The 18808-nt window shown below is 52.8% G+C and overlaps 2 protein-coding genes across 2 annotated transcripts; one reads left to right on the forward strand and one right to left on the reverse strand.

Annotated features, from left to right (window-relative positions):
• Positions 1-294: 294 nt before the first annotated feature.
• HDAC3 (histone deacetylase 3) lies at positions 295-7722 on the forward strand. The gene is made up of 10 exons (XM_037231247.1): positions 295-635; positions 2074-2302; positions 2593-2787; positions 3126-3259; positions 3884-3996; positions 4373-4479; positions 4944-5092; positions 5475-5616; positions 6064-6165; positions 6603-7722. Exons 1-10 carry the CDS (start codon positions 569-571, stop codon positions 6673-6675), a joined length of 1311 nt encoding a protein of 436 aa, XP_037087142.1. The 5' UTR covers positions 295-568; the 3' UTR covers positions 6676-7722.
• A 256-nt stretch (positions 7723-7978) lies between these two features.
• Positions 7979-14585, reverse strand: TfIIFalpha (transcription factor IIFalpha). The gene is made up of 10 exons (XM_037232178.1): positions 14272-14585; positions 12395-12576; positions 12013-12147; positions 11454-11624; positions 10812-10939; positions 10432-10551; positions 10092-10206; positions 9497-9796; positions 9013-9237; positions 7979-8552 (listed from the first exon to the last, which is right to left on the reverse strand). The coding sequence occupies exons 1-10, from the start codon at positions 14281-14283 to the stop codon at positions 8348-8350; spliced, it is 1593 nt and encodes a 530-aa protein (XP_037088073.1). The 5' UTR covers positions 14284-14585; the 3' UTR covers positions 7979-8347.
• Between the last annotated feature and the right edge of the window lie 4223 nt (positions 14586-18808).

Raw genomic sequence — 18808 nt, forward strand, 5'->3', positions numbered from 1 at the left:
GAATCAAGTACGAGTTGGATTTCGACATGCAATGCAGGTAATAGTCATAATGACATAACATAAATGAAATAATGGTAACACATAATGACACATAGATGACATATGACTTAGAGGATATAATGACATAATAGTCATGCTAACAAGGTCTTGCATACGTTGGAACATAACTGTTGCGACGCGAGTCACAATCTGGTAGCCTTCAGTTGACGTCATTTCGATAAAGGTCAGATAACTTTTTCGTTACCTTGAGCCTGTTCACCCCGCTATACGCCCAACCTTGTTGCATGTCTGCGCTATCAGCTCTGTACCCTAGCACCCGCCAACGTTTGACAGTGTGTCCGGGGCCGTGTTTGGAGAAGGGGGGAAGGAGTGGGGATTGGGCCAGAATCGTCGGGGCCAATTTTATGTCGAGGTGCTACAAATCAACTCTATGAGGGCTGATTCCGAGCTGCGAGGGGTTTCTGGCTCTCTGTTAATTGAAGCCTGATTGTTATTTTGATCAGAGTAATTAACTGCTTTAATTTTAACGTAATTGTGTTTGTGTTTTGAGATATATAGCATAAGCACCATGACAAGCACATCCAATAAAACTGTTGCCTATTTCTATGACCCTGATGTTGGAAATTTCCACTTTGGTAAGTTCAGCGGTGTTACCAGTCCTTGACTGCAAAAAGTTCGCGATTTTTTGGCAGACCAGACTGCAAAAAAATGCGTATGCACTTAACATCTCCGGTGTGTTTAGAAATGGCGGTAACAATGTCAATGCATGCACATCTTAAATCAAACACTGAGTCCTGTTTTTTCAGCAGCAATGCCAGTATGTAACAGTAGTCATTGTTTCAAGGCATTTAAAGATGTGATGGTAATTTCATGCAAAAATTATGTTAGAACATTTGTTTACAGAAAAATGTTAACCCTTAGTACAATTGCATGTGCGGTTGCACAATTCTTAAACGCAAGCACATTGACTGAGGTTTGGTGTTTTAGCTGGAAGCCCCCAGCTCAAGCCACATCAGCACACTGATATCACTGGTGCAGTGGTGGATTTATTGTGCGCTGGTTGGTAGGCATGTTAACAGCCAGTCTAGACAAATTTCACATAGTTCACAGGATGCCTAAATGAGATATGTGTGCTGGCCCACATGCTTGGGTGTGCAAAACATAAACTAGGCTGTGATGTATTGAAGTTTCCATGTTTTCATAAAAACATGCAATTGAATTTGTCTTGAAGTTTTTTTTGCAAGATTATTTTATGACACATTTACTCTATGTGCTAAAACTGGTGGTGATGGTGTGCCAAATGCTTAGTGCTAAGATTTGTGCTGTACATGCTCGGAAATTGTTGCTGCAATGTTGCCGCTACACCAGATAGCATAGGATGTATTTTCACAGTTTTGCTAACACTAGAATAAAGGGAGTACTAATAAAGAGCAGTGATATAACCTTGTTACCAGTGTTGCAAAAATGCACTGTATGTTATGACTAAATTACATTTTTACTACATTCATTAGATTATTAATGCTTTTGTTTTTGTGTTGTGCCGCAACCTGTTATGAGCCTGTTATTGTGTGTGTGGTCATGTTTTAGAAAAATTCCCCAGCAATCAGATGAACATATATTTTTGATTTTTGAAAATAATTTCCCAGCAATCAGATGTACACAACTGCTAATAGTTCTGGTCATTAGCAAACATGTAGTTTTACTGTTGGATCATGTCATCCACTGACATATGAATTAGATTCCCAGTTATGTGCTCAGGTGATCACATGAAAAAGGGAAATTTTGTTTTTTAATGCTACAGGCCATAGTACCTTTGCATGCATTGACCTTTGTGCGGGGCCTGCTGTATTCACCGCCATCAATTGACAGGTATCCAGGCTCACTGCCATTGTTTGATGCTTATCAGGGCCCACTGCCATTGTTTAATACCCATCAGCAATGGGGCCATGTGTGGCCCCATTGGTGATGTTGCCATGTGTGGCAGATGTTTGACACCATAGGCAATAAATACCATGGTGTGATTGCACATCATCGCTAGATGGAGAAGTGAGCACTTTGACATTGGCCTGGCAGGACCAAGTCACCCGATGAAGCCACACCGGCTGGCAGTGACACACAGCCTTGTGCTCAATTATGGCCTTTACAAGAAGATGCACGTGTACAAGCCATACCGCGCCAGCAGCCAGGACATGGTGCGCTTCCACTCGGGCGAGTACATCGACTTCCTGCAGCGTGTCACACCCATGAACATCCACGGCTTCTCCAAGAGTGCCACACACTTCAATGTTGGCCTGGATGACTGGTCAGTGGGTGTTGACTATGCAGTCGCCGCGCGGTCGGCCTGCTTCGTGGACTCGCGTGTGTTCATTTGCCAATCTAGTTCGTAGGTTTTCCTTTCAGTATCGCGATCGCCATGGGCCTTCTCTTTTTCACATCAGCTTTATTTTAATCACACAAAGCTCTTGGCTGTAAGTCTTCTTGTGAATCGCCCGCTGGTTAGTTCGGCATTGGATACCGGCTTCGTGTCCATTCTCCGGTTACTTAACAGTGTGTTGGTTTGACATTGGCTTCGTGTTTGCTGTCTCCCGACAGCCCGGTATTTGACGGACTGTACGACTTCTGCTCGATGTACACGGGGGCGTCCCTCGACGGCGCAACCAAGCTGAACCACAACACCTGTGACATCGCAATCAACTGGTCCGGTGGTCTGCACCACGCCAAGAAGTTCGAGGCCTCGGGCTTCTGCTACATCAACGACATTGTCGTCGCCATTCTGGAACTTTTGAAGTGAGGCCCTGGTCAGAGGGCACAGTGATACCCAGCCTTAAGTGTTTTCAAAGCGTGCAAAAAAACCTGTGTTTCTGGCACGTCACAGTCTCACGCGATCACGATCACTTTTGTCTCGCGAACCTGCAGCATGCGTCCAGCCAGGATTCAGCCTTGCTTATCTACAGCCTGTGCACTTTATGACTCCAGTCGCAGGGCCTGACAGCCAGATTAACACTCCAGTTCCGTTGTCAGGCCACACGTGCCACAGCACCCGTTTAGCATGCTGTCGTGGCAAGAGATGCAGTCGTCCGTCAGCCGCGCCCCCGAGCGCCTCTGACGCTGGGCGATGTCGGCAGGTACCACCCGCGGGTGCTGTACATCGACATCGACTGTCACCACGGCGACGGCGTGCAGGAGGCGTTCTACCTGACGGACCGGGTGATGACGCTGTCGCTGCACCAGTACGGCAACGGCTTCTTCCCAGGCACAGGTGGGGGTCGGCCAGACGGCCGACGCGCGCCGGCTTCGGCGGTCGGGTTCGGTGTTTGGCAGGTGCCTGAGTAAGCTTACAGTGAACACGGCGGGAGGCAGGACGGTATGCTGCGAAGACAAGTCTGTTGGAAACTGAAGGCTCATGCTCACAGGGTTTTTACAGTAACCGATGGCCGCTTTCGTAAAACGAATCATGGGACAGAGTTGCATACTGTTAGCGATATAAACCTTGACTACTCGATTTCACAGACCAACGAGACACACCAGCATATGGGTAGCCCATTTCTAGTTCATCTTTCTGCGAGTAGCATGACTGCATAACCGTTCGAATACCAGTTTTTCTTCGTGGCATCAGCATTGCATGCTATTGTGTGTTTTGCAACACATTCAGAACGCTGTATTGCACTCGTTGGATGACGCGGTGCCTCGGCTGCTACAAGGCGCCTTTCACAAGTGCTGCCCTGTGAGACGCCTGGCGCGTCGCAGTCTCCCATGGCCTGGTGGCCTGTCGAGACTAGGAGTGATGTGACGGACCGCGGTCCCCCTGCCCGTCCGGTGGGCTTCGGGGCCGCAGTCGCGGGGTCCGCGGGCCCTGACCTGAGGCGCGTCTCCGTCCGGCCAGGGGACATGTACGAGCTCGGCACGGAAGCCGGCAAGTACTACTCGGTCAACGTGCCGCTCAAGGGCGGTATCGATGACCCCAGCTACATGCAGATCTTCAAGCCCGTCATCACGGTGAATCTGCGCGCTTCGCCGATTCGGTGTGGGGAAATGAATGATGCAGTTGGGCATTGCACTGGCTTTAGCTGAGGACGCAGATTTGTGGAGTGCTTGTGGACCCGATACAGTGTTTATGATGTGACCCTTTAACTTGCTGCGGGCGGTTTTTGCCCGAAGCTGGCGCACGAAAACTTTGTTAACGCGTTCGTTAACATTTTGCCACAGTGTGAATTCAACAGCAGCGCTTCATGTGTTTGTAGGCTTCAGCGCTAAGAGGCGATTCTGATGACAAATCAGACGCTGGATGAAGCGTCTGTGTAGGCAGCCAGTCCGCTGCTGCTCTGCCGTATGCATGCCGTGGCGCCTGTCAAACTGTCGTGTTGTGCCCCAGGCGGTGATGGAGAGCTACCGGCCGACGGCCATTGTGCTGCAGTGCGGCGCCGACTCGCTGGCGTACGACCGGCTCGGCTGCTTCAACCTCAGCACTAAGGGCCACGGGTCAGTCTCGGGGAGCGGCGCAGTTTTGGCTGAGGCCGCCGCTCTAGCGAGTGGGTGCAGCGGCCGGGGTGTTGATGGTGCGGCCTGTGACATGAGTGTTGAGGGTGTAGTTGAAAAGGCTCTCTGTCTTGGGTGGCACTGATACAGTGTAGCTGGTGTTGGTCGCGAGAAGACGTCACGCTGTATCTGTCGCCTGCCAAAACAGGTAACTGCCAGCAACGCATTTTGTTGCAAATCATATTTTCTCCCTCAAGTCATCTTCACCCCCATTTCATCTCCGCTGCTCCAAAAATTGTCTGGTTCTATCACCCCGGCCCATTTACCCGCGTCACCCAGATTCCTGTCAGTTCGGCCCGGCAGAACGGCCCATTAAACACACGTGTAGTTCGTGATCACGCAACGGCGCCCCGTACCAGGTAATAATCCGTTCTCCCTGTAATTACTGATGCACTCGCTCTGTGCAGGGAATGCGTCAAGTTTGTGAAGGATCTGAACGTACCGACCCTGGTGCTGGGCGGCGGCGGCTACGTGCTGAAGAACGTGGCGCGCTGCTGGACGTACGAGACCTCCATCCTGGTCGACACCGACATAAGCGACGAGCTGCCCTACACCAGTGAGCCGGCTGGGCAGCAGGATGGGCGTCTAGTATTTGGTGTGCGCTGTATCACTGCTGTTAGTGGCAGGCGTGGTCGTCCTGTCATTCAAATGGCAAAACACGTCTTAAAGACTCCGCCAAGGACTATCTAATCATTTTTGAACAGTGATATCCAAGTTGGCAGACCTGTAGTTAGTCGGTGTTTCCGTTGTATAGGCTTTTGCTATCCTGGCCGCCTGTTCTGCCGGACGATGACGGCGGCTGCTGCTGGTGGTCGTTTGCCCGCGTCGCCAGCAGACCCGACCGACCTCTTGCGATCAGTGCGTCGGCGTGTCCGCTCCCGCCCGCCCGATGGCCACCCTCACCCCGCCGACTGACGCTGCGTACCGTGCCCCGCCAGCCTACTTTGAGTACTTCGCGCCGGACCTCTGCCTGCACGTGGACAGCATCCCGCGCCAGGAGAACGGCAACACCAAGGCGTACATCGAGAGCATCATCCGCACTACTATCGACAACCTGCGCATGGTGGAGTTCGCGCCCAGGTGAGCCGCCGTCGATGTGGAGCCAGGCTGCGCGTCCGGCGCCAGGCGACGCGGACTGGGGGAGGGGCTGTCGGTTCCAGCAGTGTCGCAGGTACGCACGTGCCGGCCACGTCGGGCTGATGTGCACTGCGCAGCGGAGCGGTCACTGGTGGCACAAACATTACGGTAGAGGGCAGGGATAGTCGGTGTTCCTTTTGTTTTTGCTTCTCCTGTTTTGTTGCGTTGTTATTTTTAATGTTTTCTAAATGCTGCTGCCCCGTGAGACGGTCGGGCTAGTTTGCTCAAGGCGGATGGGATGCTAGGAAACAGGCGCTGCTGTCCAACGTGTCTCGGGTGTAGATTATGTGGACGGTCTGTTGTGGAGATTCGCCAGGACTTTAAACACAGCAGGGGCCCACTCGCGTGCGGACGCACCATCGCTGCCCTGACGCCACGGTACCTCCCCAGTGTGCAGATGCACGATCGGCCACCGGACTTCATCAAGAAGGAGGAGGACGAGGACGAGAAGGACCCGGACGAGCGCGACCCGGAGGACGAGCAGAACGCCAGGTGCGAGGCCGACCGTGCGCCGGCGCCCGGCGGTCCTCTGGTGACTCAGGCCTGTTTCAGGCCGGCGGCCGTCGCGGCTCCCCAGTCCGAGAATTCTTCGGGGTGCCCACGCGCATTGTACGGCGATATGACGGTGATAGGCGCATGAGTGGCTTGGTTTTGCGTCGCGGCTCGCGTTAGGCATCGCAGTTTCTTGTAACCCAAACCTCCGCTGCAGACATTGCATTGTGCCATGTGAAACTTCCCGCGTGGTTTGAGTTTAGCGCTTTGGTAAGTGGCTCGTTTTGTGGCAGCGATGTCTGTCGCTGTCTTTGACGTATTGTACCGATCCTCAGGCCTGTGAGATGCTTCCTCTTGGAGCGGGTCGTGAGCTGGGACGTTGCACAGCCCCTCCCTCCCTGCCCCAACAGATCTTGACGAGCGCGTTCCATTCGCAGAGTGGAGCCAGACAACGAATTCTACAACGGCGAGAAGGACAACGACCAGGACGTCGCGATGCGAGCCACGTGACCCGCCGCCGGGTGACGGCGCCGTGTGAGGCCAGGCAGTCACATGACGTGCCACTGGCCGGCGGGGCGGGCGAAAGGCGGGCGGCGGCAGCCGCCGAGGGGGCGTCGTGGGACGCTGCCGTCGCCCCGGTCCGAACGCCGGCTGAGCACGGAGCTGCCCGCCGAGCCTGCGGACTGACGCTGCTCGCGGCCGCTGGTATGAATGCGGTCGTGAGGAATCTCGCCCGCGCTGGGCGGTTGCCTGTGCAGGACGTGGGCAGAGCTGGCCGCATGGTCAGACGCCTGGAAATGAGTCGCTTGCTCTCACTGCGGAAAGTGTGCGATCTCTTGTCTGTGACACATGCTGGGAGAGCCGGAGTGTGCGGGAATACGTTCGCGGCGGCGTCCGACGTGCCGCGGCCGGTACGCTGCTCGCTGTGCGGGCAGGCTGCTGCACCTGAGCAGGCAGACGGCTGCGGCTGTGCTGGCAGACGGCTGCACCTGTGCAGGCAGACGGCTGCGGCTGTGCAGGCAGACGGCTGCGGCTGTGCAGGCAGACGGCTGCGGCTGTGCAGGCAGACGGCTGCGGCTGCGCAGGCAGACCGTTGCGGCTGTGCGTGAAGGCAGCTGTGCGGGCAGGCGGCCGCGGCTGTGCTGGCAGACGACTGAGCTGGGAACTTTTGCCCAGACGGCGCGCAGGACAATGCCATGTAGCTGGACGTGGACACGTGCTTGGTCGGCTGCGTTACAACACGCTGCTGGTTACTGCTGCTATTCGGCAAGCGTTTCTCGGCATTCTTGTGGGTGCTGTTTCAGTGGCAGGCGTCCTCGGCCACGGCCCAGCATGAATGAGAAGCTGTTTTGTAAGGACTCACTGACCCCGGCTACGGGGTTTGCCATCGGATGTTCGAACAGGTGTTCTCGGTTCTCAGATGACTTATGGGTGTCTGGCAGTCAGCACATGTTCTCACCAAATCAGCATGCGTCTTACAAGAGTGTGAGGTTTTGCTGAACTCCGCTGCATCATTTTGAGTGGGTCATCGTTTTGGAATAAAGCGAAACTAGTTGCTGTGGTGTTTTAGAGCAAGCATACGGCTGATTTGAGGGGCGCCCGGACTGTTTCCCGGGCATGCCTTTCCCGAACAACTGATCCTTCAGCGGAGACGCGTTGTTTCCTAGGAACAGAATATAGCCCTCTAGCACCTAATCGTACCCGTCCAGCTTAGGCTAGCGCAGCTCCGTGTCCCGTGCCAGTAGCTAAACGGACGCAGCGGCTACACCGGCAGAGTCATGGCTCCATTCGCCGGCGATGACTGAACGGAACCGCCCGGCACAGAGCGCCACCTCACACCTCTCGGCCCGGCCGTGTATTCGGATGGCCCATGTTCTATAAATAGCGCGGGTGTTCCTCGATGGGCCCGCCTCACCGACACAGCGTTCAGCACGCACCAGCACCGCCTCTGGACTCCCGGAGACGGCAGCGTATGCCGGCCGGCAGCCGCTGGAAGCACGTCCGCTGGCCTGAGTGTCCACAGCCGCCGCAGACCGACCTCGAACGAGAGGCCGGGTCGTAAGCGCGTCGGCCCCGGCGGTCAACAGCGCCAGACGCCGGCGGGCGCCCGTCGCTGGGGGTGAGCTAGAGCACAGGCGTCGTCACGCCGCGTCTCCTCCCGCGGCGAGTCCTGCCCGCCAGGTCACTTCTTGATGGACAGGTACATCTTGCCCTTGATGGTCTGCTTGTTGGGGTTGATCTTCTTGAGGATCTGCGCAATGACGGGCACCAGCTGGTCAGAGGAGAGGCCCACCTTCTTGCTCTTGAACTTCTGCAGCAGCTCGGTGGTGGTCATCGGCTTGCGCGTCAGGTACCGCCGCACTGCCTCCTCCGTGATGCCCGTGTCGCTGCAGTGGGGGGGGGGGGGGGCAATGTCAGCGGCAAGGCGAAACGTCCCACGCCACCAAAGCCGTCACCGAGGCGTGACGTCCCACGCCACCGGAGGGGGGGGGGGGGCAATGCCAACGACAAGGCGTAACGTCCCACGCCACTGGAGGCGTCACCGAGGCGGGGATGTTTGGTAGCCGAAGGCATAACAGCAATAAGTGGCGTGGCTGTGATCTCATTCAGGGGGCCAAGTCCCACCAAGTGGCTCTAACATTCCAAGCGCGCCAGAGAGATGTGAGCCGACCTGTCCCAAAAACACTGGATCCTCGGCCCACAAGTAGTCAGGCGAGCTCTGGAGTGGAGCGGAACACTCCCATGCCACCTTGATAAACCACTGATGGCCCCCAGCCAGCACCAGGAGAGACTCCAGTCATGGTAAGCTTGGCGGCCAGCGTCCACGAACGCCAGGCATTTACCCACCTGGCGATTTGTGGAGATGGCACAGACTCGAGCTTTGCCCTCTTGGCGACAGATGTCAGGCCAGCACCATCCTCCGGCTTCCGTTTCATGCCGCCTGACTCCAGCTTTGACCGCTTGCCGCCAGACGGTGCGTTGGAACCATCTGCAGCCTGTTTCATGTCGTTGACGATCTTTTCCGCTTTCGTCACGGTGGTGCCGGAAGACGCGGCAGAGCTGTTTCCCGTACTGCGGAACATGCCACATACCGGGTCAAATGGTGGAGAAGGCAAACGGAACTCGGAGAAGCAGCGCACAGAGCTCAGATCAGCAGGGATTACTTAATTTGTTAGAAAACGGTCAACAGCCGCGGTAGATTAGTCATCGACAGACGTACAGCGTACAGCCAAAACGGCCAGAATTGAACAGAAATTTCATTGATTGAGGATGACAGCAAACTGCGCTGAGCTGCGACGACCCACCCGCGCACTACCAGACAACATCTCACCCGTCGCCTTTGGCCTTGGCCGCCGCCGCTTTCTCGTCGTCGGAGCTGTCTACGGCATCGCTGTCGCCGCTGTCCTCCTCTTTCTCAGGCTCGTCCTCCTTTTTCTTCTTCTTTTTCTTGCTCTTCTTCCTCTTCTCGCCGGCCTGCGGCTCCTCGTCCTCCTTTTTCTCGTCCTCGCCGTCGCTTTTCTTCTCCTCTTCGGACGACTCCTCCACCTCGGCGTCCGAGTCGAGCAGTCGCTTAAGCGCGTCCTCTTGGTCCACACCCTTTTCCTCCGCCGCCGGCTTCAGATCGTCCTCGCTGGAATCGGCCGAAGCACCGGCCAAAGCGGGTCAGAGCCAGCGTCCAACGGCGGCCGACGGCAGGCTCGTGGGTCACCGGCACGACAGCACAAAGCTGAAGCCTTCGCAGAACTCTGGGGTAATCTTGCTGAAAACGCCTCATTTGAGCTCGCAAACAAATGACGTACGCCCATTTGAACAGTTCACGATAATTTATCAGCTATCAATGACTGTTGTAGACCACGAGTCTCCACGATTTTCGGCGTCCCCGCGAAGAATCAACAGCCCGCCCCCGCTGGAGGCCTCCCGCTCACCTGTCCGAAGAGTCCGAGATGTAGTCCATCTCCCTGCCCTCATCATCGCCGTCGTCACTGTCCTCGAATGCCTCGTCCTTGACATCCGATTTCCGTTTTTTCTTCTTCTGTTTCTCTAGAAACATGTGATAAATATTTTATCTGCATTCTCCAGCTCCAACAATGCCAACATTTTGAAGCAGGCACCAGATTTGTGGCAGCATAGCGCGACAAGTTTGCATTACGACTACTCCAGCTGAAGTCTTTTGTAATGTTTACAACATGCTCAGGTCTCCAAGGACTTCACGTTACCATAACGCATCGAACCTTGCAGGTGCAGAGCATTAAATCAAGCTCGTACCTTTGGTATCACGCTTCTTCTTCTTCTTCTTGTCTTCCTCGTCCTCGGCCTCGTCTCCCGAGCCGTCTTCCTCGCCCTCGGAGGAGTCGGGCCACTCGTCCATGTCGGTCAGTTTAAAATCTGCGGGTCACGACACGGAAGCCATTGCCACACCTAATTCGCGCTGACGAACATAACTTACCCGTTCTGGACCAGCTATCCAAAATATTATTTTTCTATTCAAAATTACCTACCCACTTTGGCTTTTCTAACTTTGATATACGGTAAAAAGCTGGGCGTCCTCCATACAATATCACAATATACGATAGATAAAATTGAAAGCAACGTAGCAAATTGAGAATAATACAAATACATCGTGTCACTACACCACCGGGGCTGACCTTCGCCCTTCTTTTTCTTGCCGCCCTTTTTCTTGTCCTTTTGTCCCTCGCTGTCCTCGTCCACGTCATCCTCATTCTTGAGCCGTTTCTTGACCATGACGCTGAAGTAGTTCATGATCTTGTCTCGCCTGAGGATGTTGACGCCTTACTTAGTTCAGCGGCGTGCTGGGTACGTGCCCCACACCTGATCTCGCACGGTTACGTTCGGGCCGGAGCGTCGCGGCGTCATATGGCACACAGCAGCGGCCACTCTATAAGCTCAAGCAAATCGCCTAGAAAAGGCTATCTGGCCAACTTACACCATACAAATAAAACGCGTTACTGAAGCCGCAGGAGCCGCGGGCAGCGATCCGCAGAAGATTTAGCAGCGCTGGTAGAGCGTGGAGTTAACCAAACGACAAAATCACGGGCTACGGCGAGTCAAATCCTATTTGAACTTTATGAAAGCTCAACGGAACACAAAAGGTCATGTGTGTAGTGCACGCTAACAAGACAAAGCAAACAGAAAACAACGCCAACACGATGAAACAGGGTATCACACTTTCAATATCTAGTCAACTTTTTATAGCTCTCGTTGGAACCCGGCAGAAAAAAATTACCCACACCCCACCCCCTTTCCACAGAGGTCAGCGGATTGCTCACTTCGTGAACTGCTCCTCAGCCTCCTCAGCCGTGAGCGCCTTGTATCGCTGCACGTGCTGGAAGTTGTACCACTCAGAGACCGGGCAGGCCTCGAAGGCACCGTCCTTGGCTTGCGTGAACACATAGTAGGACGCGTTCTCTGTGATGCTGCCGCCGCGTACGCCGCGGTATCTTCCGAAAGGAGAGAACAGACCTCACTTCAGAGGTATCGACATTAGTCATGAACAGAAAGCATGGTCAGCCCATTGCTACAACATCAGACGTAGCATTCCCAGGTTTTAGGAGTCACCACTGTGGATTCGCGAGAATTCCCTGCTGTGCCGTGCAGATTGACTAATGGTGATGCTGATGATAATGATAAGCTTCATCTGCCCCCGAATTCCTCGATCGCAAACCCAACGCACTCTAGTAAAGCACGAAGGCTCGCAATGGTCAAATACGCTTATGTGGGGATGCTCCACAGCGCATATACGTGCGTGTCAGCTTTGTCGACGGGAAACATAAGCCAATGGGCAATCTGAGACAATGACTGTTACCCCACGAGCCAGCGAGCACTCACTTTTTGCCCGCCTTGCCGCCCACCTTCATGAGCCACGGGTATGAGTCCGGTGCATGCTTCTTAGCCACAATGCCCAGCTTCTTACGTCTTGCCTCCTCTCGCAGATCTTTACCAAATTCGCTGCCAGCGCCGAACCTAAAACGATATCCCTTCAGAAAAGGTACGACGGTCGCATGGTAGCGTCACGGGAAAATAATATGTGCACGAAGTACATACGTACAGTTTCAGTGCACCAGCATGCTTTATTTAATGAAAAAGCCAGCACAGTAATGAAGCAGACAACTATACACCCGACACTGTCATAATCGACACTGCCACGTTGTTTCACTTTCACCCAGGCTGCTGGCATTCAGCACGTGTCCGACGCGCGCAGGGTGCTCACTTTGGGGCCTCCTCGCCAGCCGCCTCCTTGATTGGCACCTCACGGACCATCTTCACCTGGTTCCACTTTGTGAAGTCGACCAGCAGCGAGCTGTTGAACTGCATCACGCAGTTCTGCTTCTGCTGCACTTTTGGCACACGCACACTGTACTCTTGCACTGTGACGCCCGAGGACGACGAACCCTGAGGCCAAGTGCAGGAGATACTCAGTGCTGACGTCAGCTGTGCTTAATTGGCATGTGCACAATTGTTTGAAAAACATACCATTAACAAACCTGTTTGCAAAGAAGCAGCATGTATTTCATTGTTGTTCTATCACAAGACTGTGGCCTTCCCATCCAATACAGCAAATCTGGTTTCAATGAAAAGTTTTGCCAGCATATTTCAGCATGCCACATCACATGCATGGCACACCAGCTACAACAGCACCAGACCATAGCACCATTATAAAAACCCTATGCTGTCTTCTGAATACCCCTGTTGGCTGCCAGCTGCTAATCAAATGCAAATTACATATGCATGCTCACTGCAGTAATATACAACTGGCCTGCTACAGCAGTCACAGTGGAGCTATGGGGTATGCTGGAGCTCCTCTGAAGGGTTCACATTACAGTTACTGGTCTGCAACCATACATCCCTTAATATTACACACCTAAAGCCCTATCCTACTGTTTCATCCAGCCAAGTAACTCTGATTATCAAACACAACTACAAACTTTTGGATATAAAATGTTATAAAATCATATCACATATACCAAGATCTTTGCACATTTCTGAAAAATGCATATAATAGCCAAAGATAATATAAAACTGGCAAAAAATCCAAAGTGCCAACACTTTACCAACAGTGTTTGACCTAACCATCATGTATGTGCAGTGCTGTATTTTACATGAAATCTGGTTACCACAGATTTGACATGAAAATATAACTCAAATCAAGTGATCAACAAGTTTAAGAAATACCATCAAGAACATATTCCATCGCACATGTAGTGCACTGTTGGGGCCAAGCTTCCCATACAAAATGTTGTCATCATTTAAAAATATGCTACCAATTAAAAATTGTGCTATGCCTGATCTAGCAGCATATCAATGGGACAGCCAGGGTTTCTGAAGGGAGGGGCTTAGAGCATGGTGAGTACATCATGCTGATTTCCAACTCTCTGTTGCAGTGATCTACTGTGAAAAACAAAATTGCTAGGTTTAAGGAGGGGGATGGACACTTCTCTTCACTGTGCACCTGAACCTGAACAGCATTAATGCACTGATTTTAGTGCTTTCAGATAAAGCTTTTGAATTTTACATATGTAGTGTAACCATAGGGGTATCCCATAAAATCATCCTGGTCCATCTGCTGCAAACCCTGCCCAATCCAGATATCATATGTGCACTTCTCTCAGTTAAGGCTAGATTGTGCATGAATTTTGGCATTGTTTTTTTGTCTTTTAAGCACAATTAGTTCAATAATTTGAAACAAAGGCTATCCATGCACTGAAACTGGTCACTATCATGTGGCAACCCAAAAAAATCCAGTTTTAGTCATATTATATGATCTGGCATTTGTGGTTAATGTTTTCATTATGTAAGCCATGTTTGATATAATATTGGTCTTGCATTCCTTGGTCCTGGCAATGACTTTTATCATTACAAATTTGATATGCATTCTTACACCATGTCAGTGCCAAATGATCACAATTTCTGGTCTATGGATGGATGCCTTTTTTGCAATCATATATCTTATTTACCCAAGCCTATCATGAAGGTCATGATGATACACATATACTGACAGGCCTGCATATTACTCCATGCATATCAATGTATTCCACTCCTCTTCACCTTCAGTGAAGTGCAAAAGGACTTCATCATGCACATACTTACCGGACTGGACATATTGACCCTTTTTATTCTGCACTAAGGGCTACCAATCAAAAGAGAGGGCAGCCACCCACGAAGTTTAGAAAGTCTTGAAGCTGATCCTCATAGCACGAACAGAAGCGGTATCCTTTCCTCATGCGAGTGGAGGACGGACAACATGCCTTCAGAGCTACCGGTGAGCTAATCCCTACACTGGTTCAGGATAACCCGCTCATTTCCGTCAGTGATGACCGCATTAATCCCTAGCTTAACGAGTTATAGCCACAGTATTCAACACGCACTCCCTTCATACGGATCACTAGCACCAACGGCACCAACCAGCACCGTTATCGGCCCAGGATCTCCGGCTCTCTCTAACACCGTGAAATGTCGCAGACTCGCCATATTGGTGACCGGGTCCGAATAGAATGTGGACAAGTAAATTTAACTATATCACGGGCTATGCTAAAACTCATGGGCTAAAAGGGGTTACGTTGCAAGAGTTGACGCTTGGCGGAAACTTTTTTCGCAGATTAAAACTGAAGTTAAGCATAGCGTGCATATAATGTGGTAAGCCACTAGTATGCTGTCTGATATATATCAAGGGATAGCAAGGAATCTGTGTAGCATGCGTGGATAGCAAGACGCCAACCATGCAACCGTCTTAAGATCAGCTCAGCTCGAACTGCTCGGAAACCTCTAGGTCTTACGCTACTTAGCTCTGAGCATGAAAGCTGGTTGCATGATCCCGACCTAGGTGGGCTGGCTCCACAGAATAAGGCGACATTTGAATCGCGGAAGGGCAATTGCCATGGCGACGTTCGCAGGAGGCGGATCGGATCCGATCGGCCCCAAACTCAGCCACCGCGGCGTCTGTTCACAAAGCATTACTGCCATCTCCCACCGAGGGAAAATGAGGGCACTAGTATCGAATAGCTCACACCAAATAGGCTTCACCACACTGCTTTTGCAGCTTCGATGCAGACATGCGGTAAGTGGGGATTCCCTTGTAGAGCAAGCGTATGTGCTAGAACTGGCCCTACCCAAAAGTGCGCACAGAAAACGCGGCTTCTACTGACTCCCACTACAGTACGAAATACTGGTACGGATGTTTGGGGATTTTGTGAAGGCATCGGCTAATGAGGCCGTTTCGCGTTTTAACTATCACTTCCTGAGCGTTATGCTGCTCAAAGTATGAGCATATCACACTAAGACCGGTAGTGAACAGAAAGTTCAGCAATTGATAAGGTTCTGTTTCATGATGTTTTCCAACTAGTGACGTCAGTGGCTTCGACCCAACAAAGAATTTTTGCCTCTTGGCTGACAGCTGTCGACAGCCAACATAGACAAAGGTGACATTCAGCATTTCCCCGCATCTGCTCCATAAGGGAAACTCTTGGGCGTTGTTTCATCGAAATATGTGCCTGCTGCGCGCGTGGCCAATGCGTAGGCGTGGAAATGTTGTCTCTTCTTGACGTGATTTTTAAAAAAAAATGATGACACCCAGGCCTATGAATGGTTTGATAATTCTGACCTGTTTAAATGGTGTTCCTCGGTCCAACGGATTTGCCATTTGGCAATCATACAATCATTCCCTTTTGAGGATATGTCGTTTGCAGGGATTCGCAGCGTGCTGTCAGTTGTAAGAAGCGCGGCAGACTTGGCCGCCTGGTCTGCCGGCTCGTTGCCAGGCAGCGCTACGTGGTTCAGAATCCAGACCGACACTGCGTGTTCTCCGTTTACTCTCAGCGCAGCGAGCTTTCCTGCAATCAGGAGTATTAAATAAGTGTCGGACGTTTGAGCGTTTTCAATCGCTATGACGGAGCTGAGGGGATCAGTGAAGATTGTGGACGATGGAGGTTGAATCTTTGAGACACAGTCAAGGCGGCCCGAAATGGCGCACAATTCAGCGGTAAAAACGGAGGCCGAAGAGGGCAGTGCTATACGCTCGCTGCTTCGAGACGACACGTCTGAGCATTCTGAACCACGCGCCGTTTTAGCACCGCCGGTGTAGAAATGCCCAGAGCGTACGCACTTTGTAAAAATAAGCCTCTGGGCTTTTTTATTTGAGCTCGATGGGATGCGTAGAGCCCTTCTGAAACTGAATGAGTGATATATGACTCATGGGCTGAGCGACTTGGCACGGCCATATATGACCCATGGGCTGAGCGACTTGGCACGGCCATATATGACCCATGGGCTGAGCGACTTGGCACGGCCATATATGACCCATGGGCTGAGCGACTTGGCACGGCCATATATGACCCATGGGCTGAGCGACTTGGCACGGCCATATATGACCCATGGGCTGAGCGACTTGCCACGGCCATATATGACCCATGGGCTGAGCGACTTGCCACGGCCATATATGACACATGGGCTGAGCGACTTGGCACGGCCATATATGACCCATGGGCTGAGCGACTTGGCACGGCCATATATGACCCATGGGCTGAGCGACTTGGCACGGCCATATATGACCCATGGGCTGAGCGACTTGGCACGGCCATATATGACACATGAGCTGAGCGACTTGGCACGGCCATATATGACACATGGGCTGAGCGACTTGGCACGGCCATATATGACCCATGGGCTGAGCGACTTGGCACGGCCATATATGACCCATGGGCTGAGCGACTTGGCACGGCCATATATGACACATGGGCTGAGCGACTTGCCACGGCCCCGGAGATAAGCTGCAGCGGGTCTGTTTAGTGTTTTGATCAACACCGGGGTTGTGCAGCTAACCATTTACACGCACACAGAGTGTTTGAGTTTTACTGGTCCTTCCCGGAGAAAAGTAATGTATTTGATGGGTACTGAAGGTCCGTTTGTATGCTGGGTGCGTGGGGAATTGGCTAATTCTTGTCGCATACAACATTACCAAGGCGCGTCGTCTCAGATCAAGGGGGGGTTCATTCTCGTCTTCCAGCAGGCTCGCTGTGGATCACGTGCGGAACGCACCGGTGACTGTACGAATGGATACGTGGTGAATGGTGTCTAGCACTTCCTAGATCCGCGTGCTAAATCATAAGCCAGGCACGTGTACCCCAACTTTGACCTGGCTAGCCAACGCTACAATAGAAGCATACACTTGCGGTTTACTCGGCATGTCATACGTGACACCACTTTTAAGCACTTCACACGGAAATCCTTAAAGTGGTCCACATATGAAGGGTGATAGTCAAGCACCACGCCCAGGAACTTGAAGGTTTTCACCACTGAAACGACGCCGCCACACAGCTTGACCTGCGCGTCACTGAACGGTTTCCACCGGCAGACAGACCAGGCAGACAGGTGTCATGCCTTTAAAAATGAGATTCGGATCCCATCCGTGAGCCCAACGACTGAACTCTACGCCGTTCGGACTCGACGGACCTTGACCGCACTCTGGGGCGTGACCTGGGACTCCCGCCGTCCGCGGGCGACACCGGCCAGGGTGGGGCTCGCCTGGCACCACGGCTGGCGGGAGGTGACGTCGAGGGTCCGTCTGTTTCTCTCGGTGGTGGTGCGGGGGGCGGACCCATCGGCCCCGATGGGATGGCGGGGCACGCAGGCGGCGGGGTCGATGGAGGCGGCGGGGTGAGAGGGACCGGGCGGGCCAATCGCGCCGCGTGCCCCCACGCCGCGAGGTAGGTCGAGGGATTCAGGCCGGCCGCCTAGGCCAGCCGTCTCACCCCGCGAGAGCACCGATGTGGGGGAGTGACGGCCGACCGGTGCTGGCTCACAGGCACGGAGGACAGTGCCGTTGCTCTTGGAAGCGGCCCGAGGTGGGCTCCCGCTCTGAGCCGGTTCATTTCCAAGAGCCTGTGCTCCCTCCGATGACACGTTCGTAGTGAGGTGCGCCCGGCCCCGCCCAGTGGAGGCGGGTCTGTGCCCTGCCTCGGGCGTTTGTAGCTTTTGCAGGCTTCTGCCCCTCACCCCAGACTCTCCATGGGCTGGCGCTCTTCCAGAGGACACGATGGCAGCAAAGGCTGCCCGGCCAACTCATGGCTGCTTTTCTGTTTTGGCTGTTTTGCCGCAACCACAGGAGCGACCGCCCTGTCATGGGGAAGGGGGGGGGGGGGGGCAGAAGGAGCTTGGCGTTCCTCGGTGTTCGCACACGCACCACGCACCGAACCGTAGATCATCTTTTGACGGCAGCCCCAGGATAACTTGCCGTATGATATTTAACTAAATGCCGTTTAGCCGGATGTGAAAGACCTCAATGCCCTTTGCTGGCATGTGTTGCTGTTGCCATGTTAAAATTTGTACAACGATAGCCTCTTAAAACCATGCCAAAAATGACCTAAACGAGAAACACATATTGACGACAGTTTTTGGGACGGCGTGTAAATTGTTCAACTTCTAACAGGTCAAAAAGGTAACAATTCAGCAAATGCTTTGAGAGTCAGCCAACCAACGATCGACTGGTTATTAAAAGATAACGATGGGAGAACAAGTTAATCAAGGGATCACTCGAGATCGTCTCGTTACTATCGGTCATTTTAGACGCGGCATGACCGCATTCGGTAAGCTTCACCAAGTTCAACCGTGGTTTCGCCCGGGGAACGGGCTG

This window comes from Pollicipes pollicipes, unplaced genomic scaffold, assembly GCF_011947565.3.
Source record: "Pollicipes pollicipes isolate AB1234 unplaced genomic scaffold, Ppol_2.1 Scaffold_6686;HRSCAF=7923_pilon_pilon_pilon, whole genome shotgun sequence".
Taxonomy (NCBI): domain Eukaryota; kingdom Metazoa; phylum Arthropoda; class Thecostraca; order Pollicipedomorpha; family Pollicipedidae; genus Pollicipes; species Pollicipes pollicipes.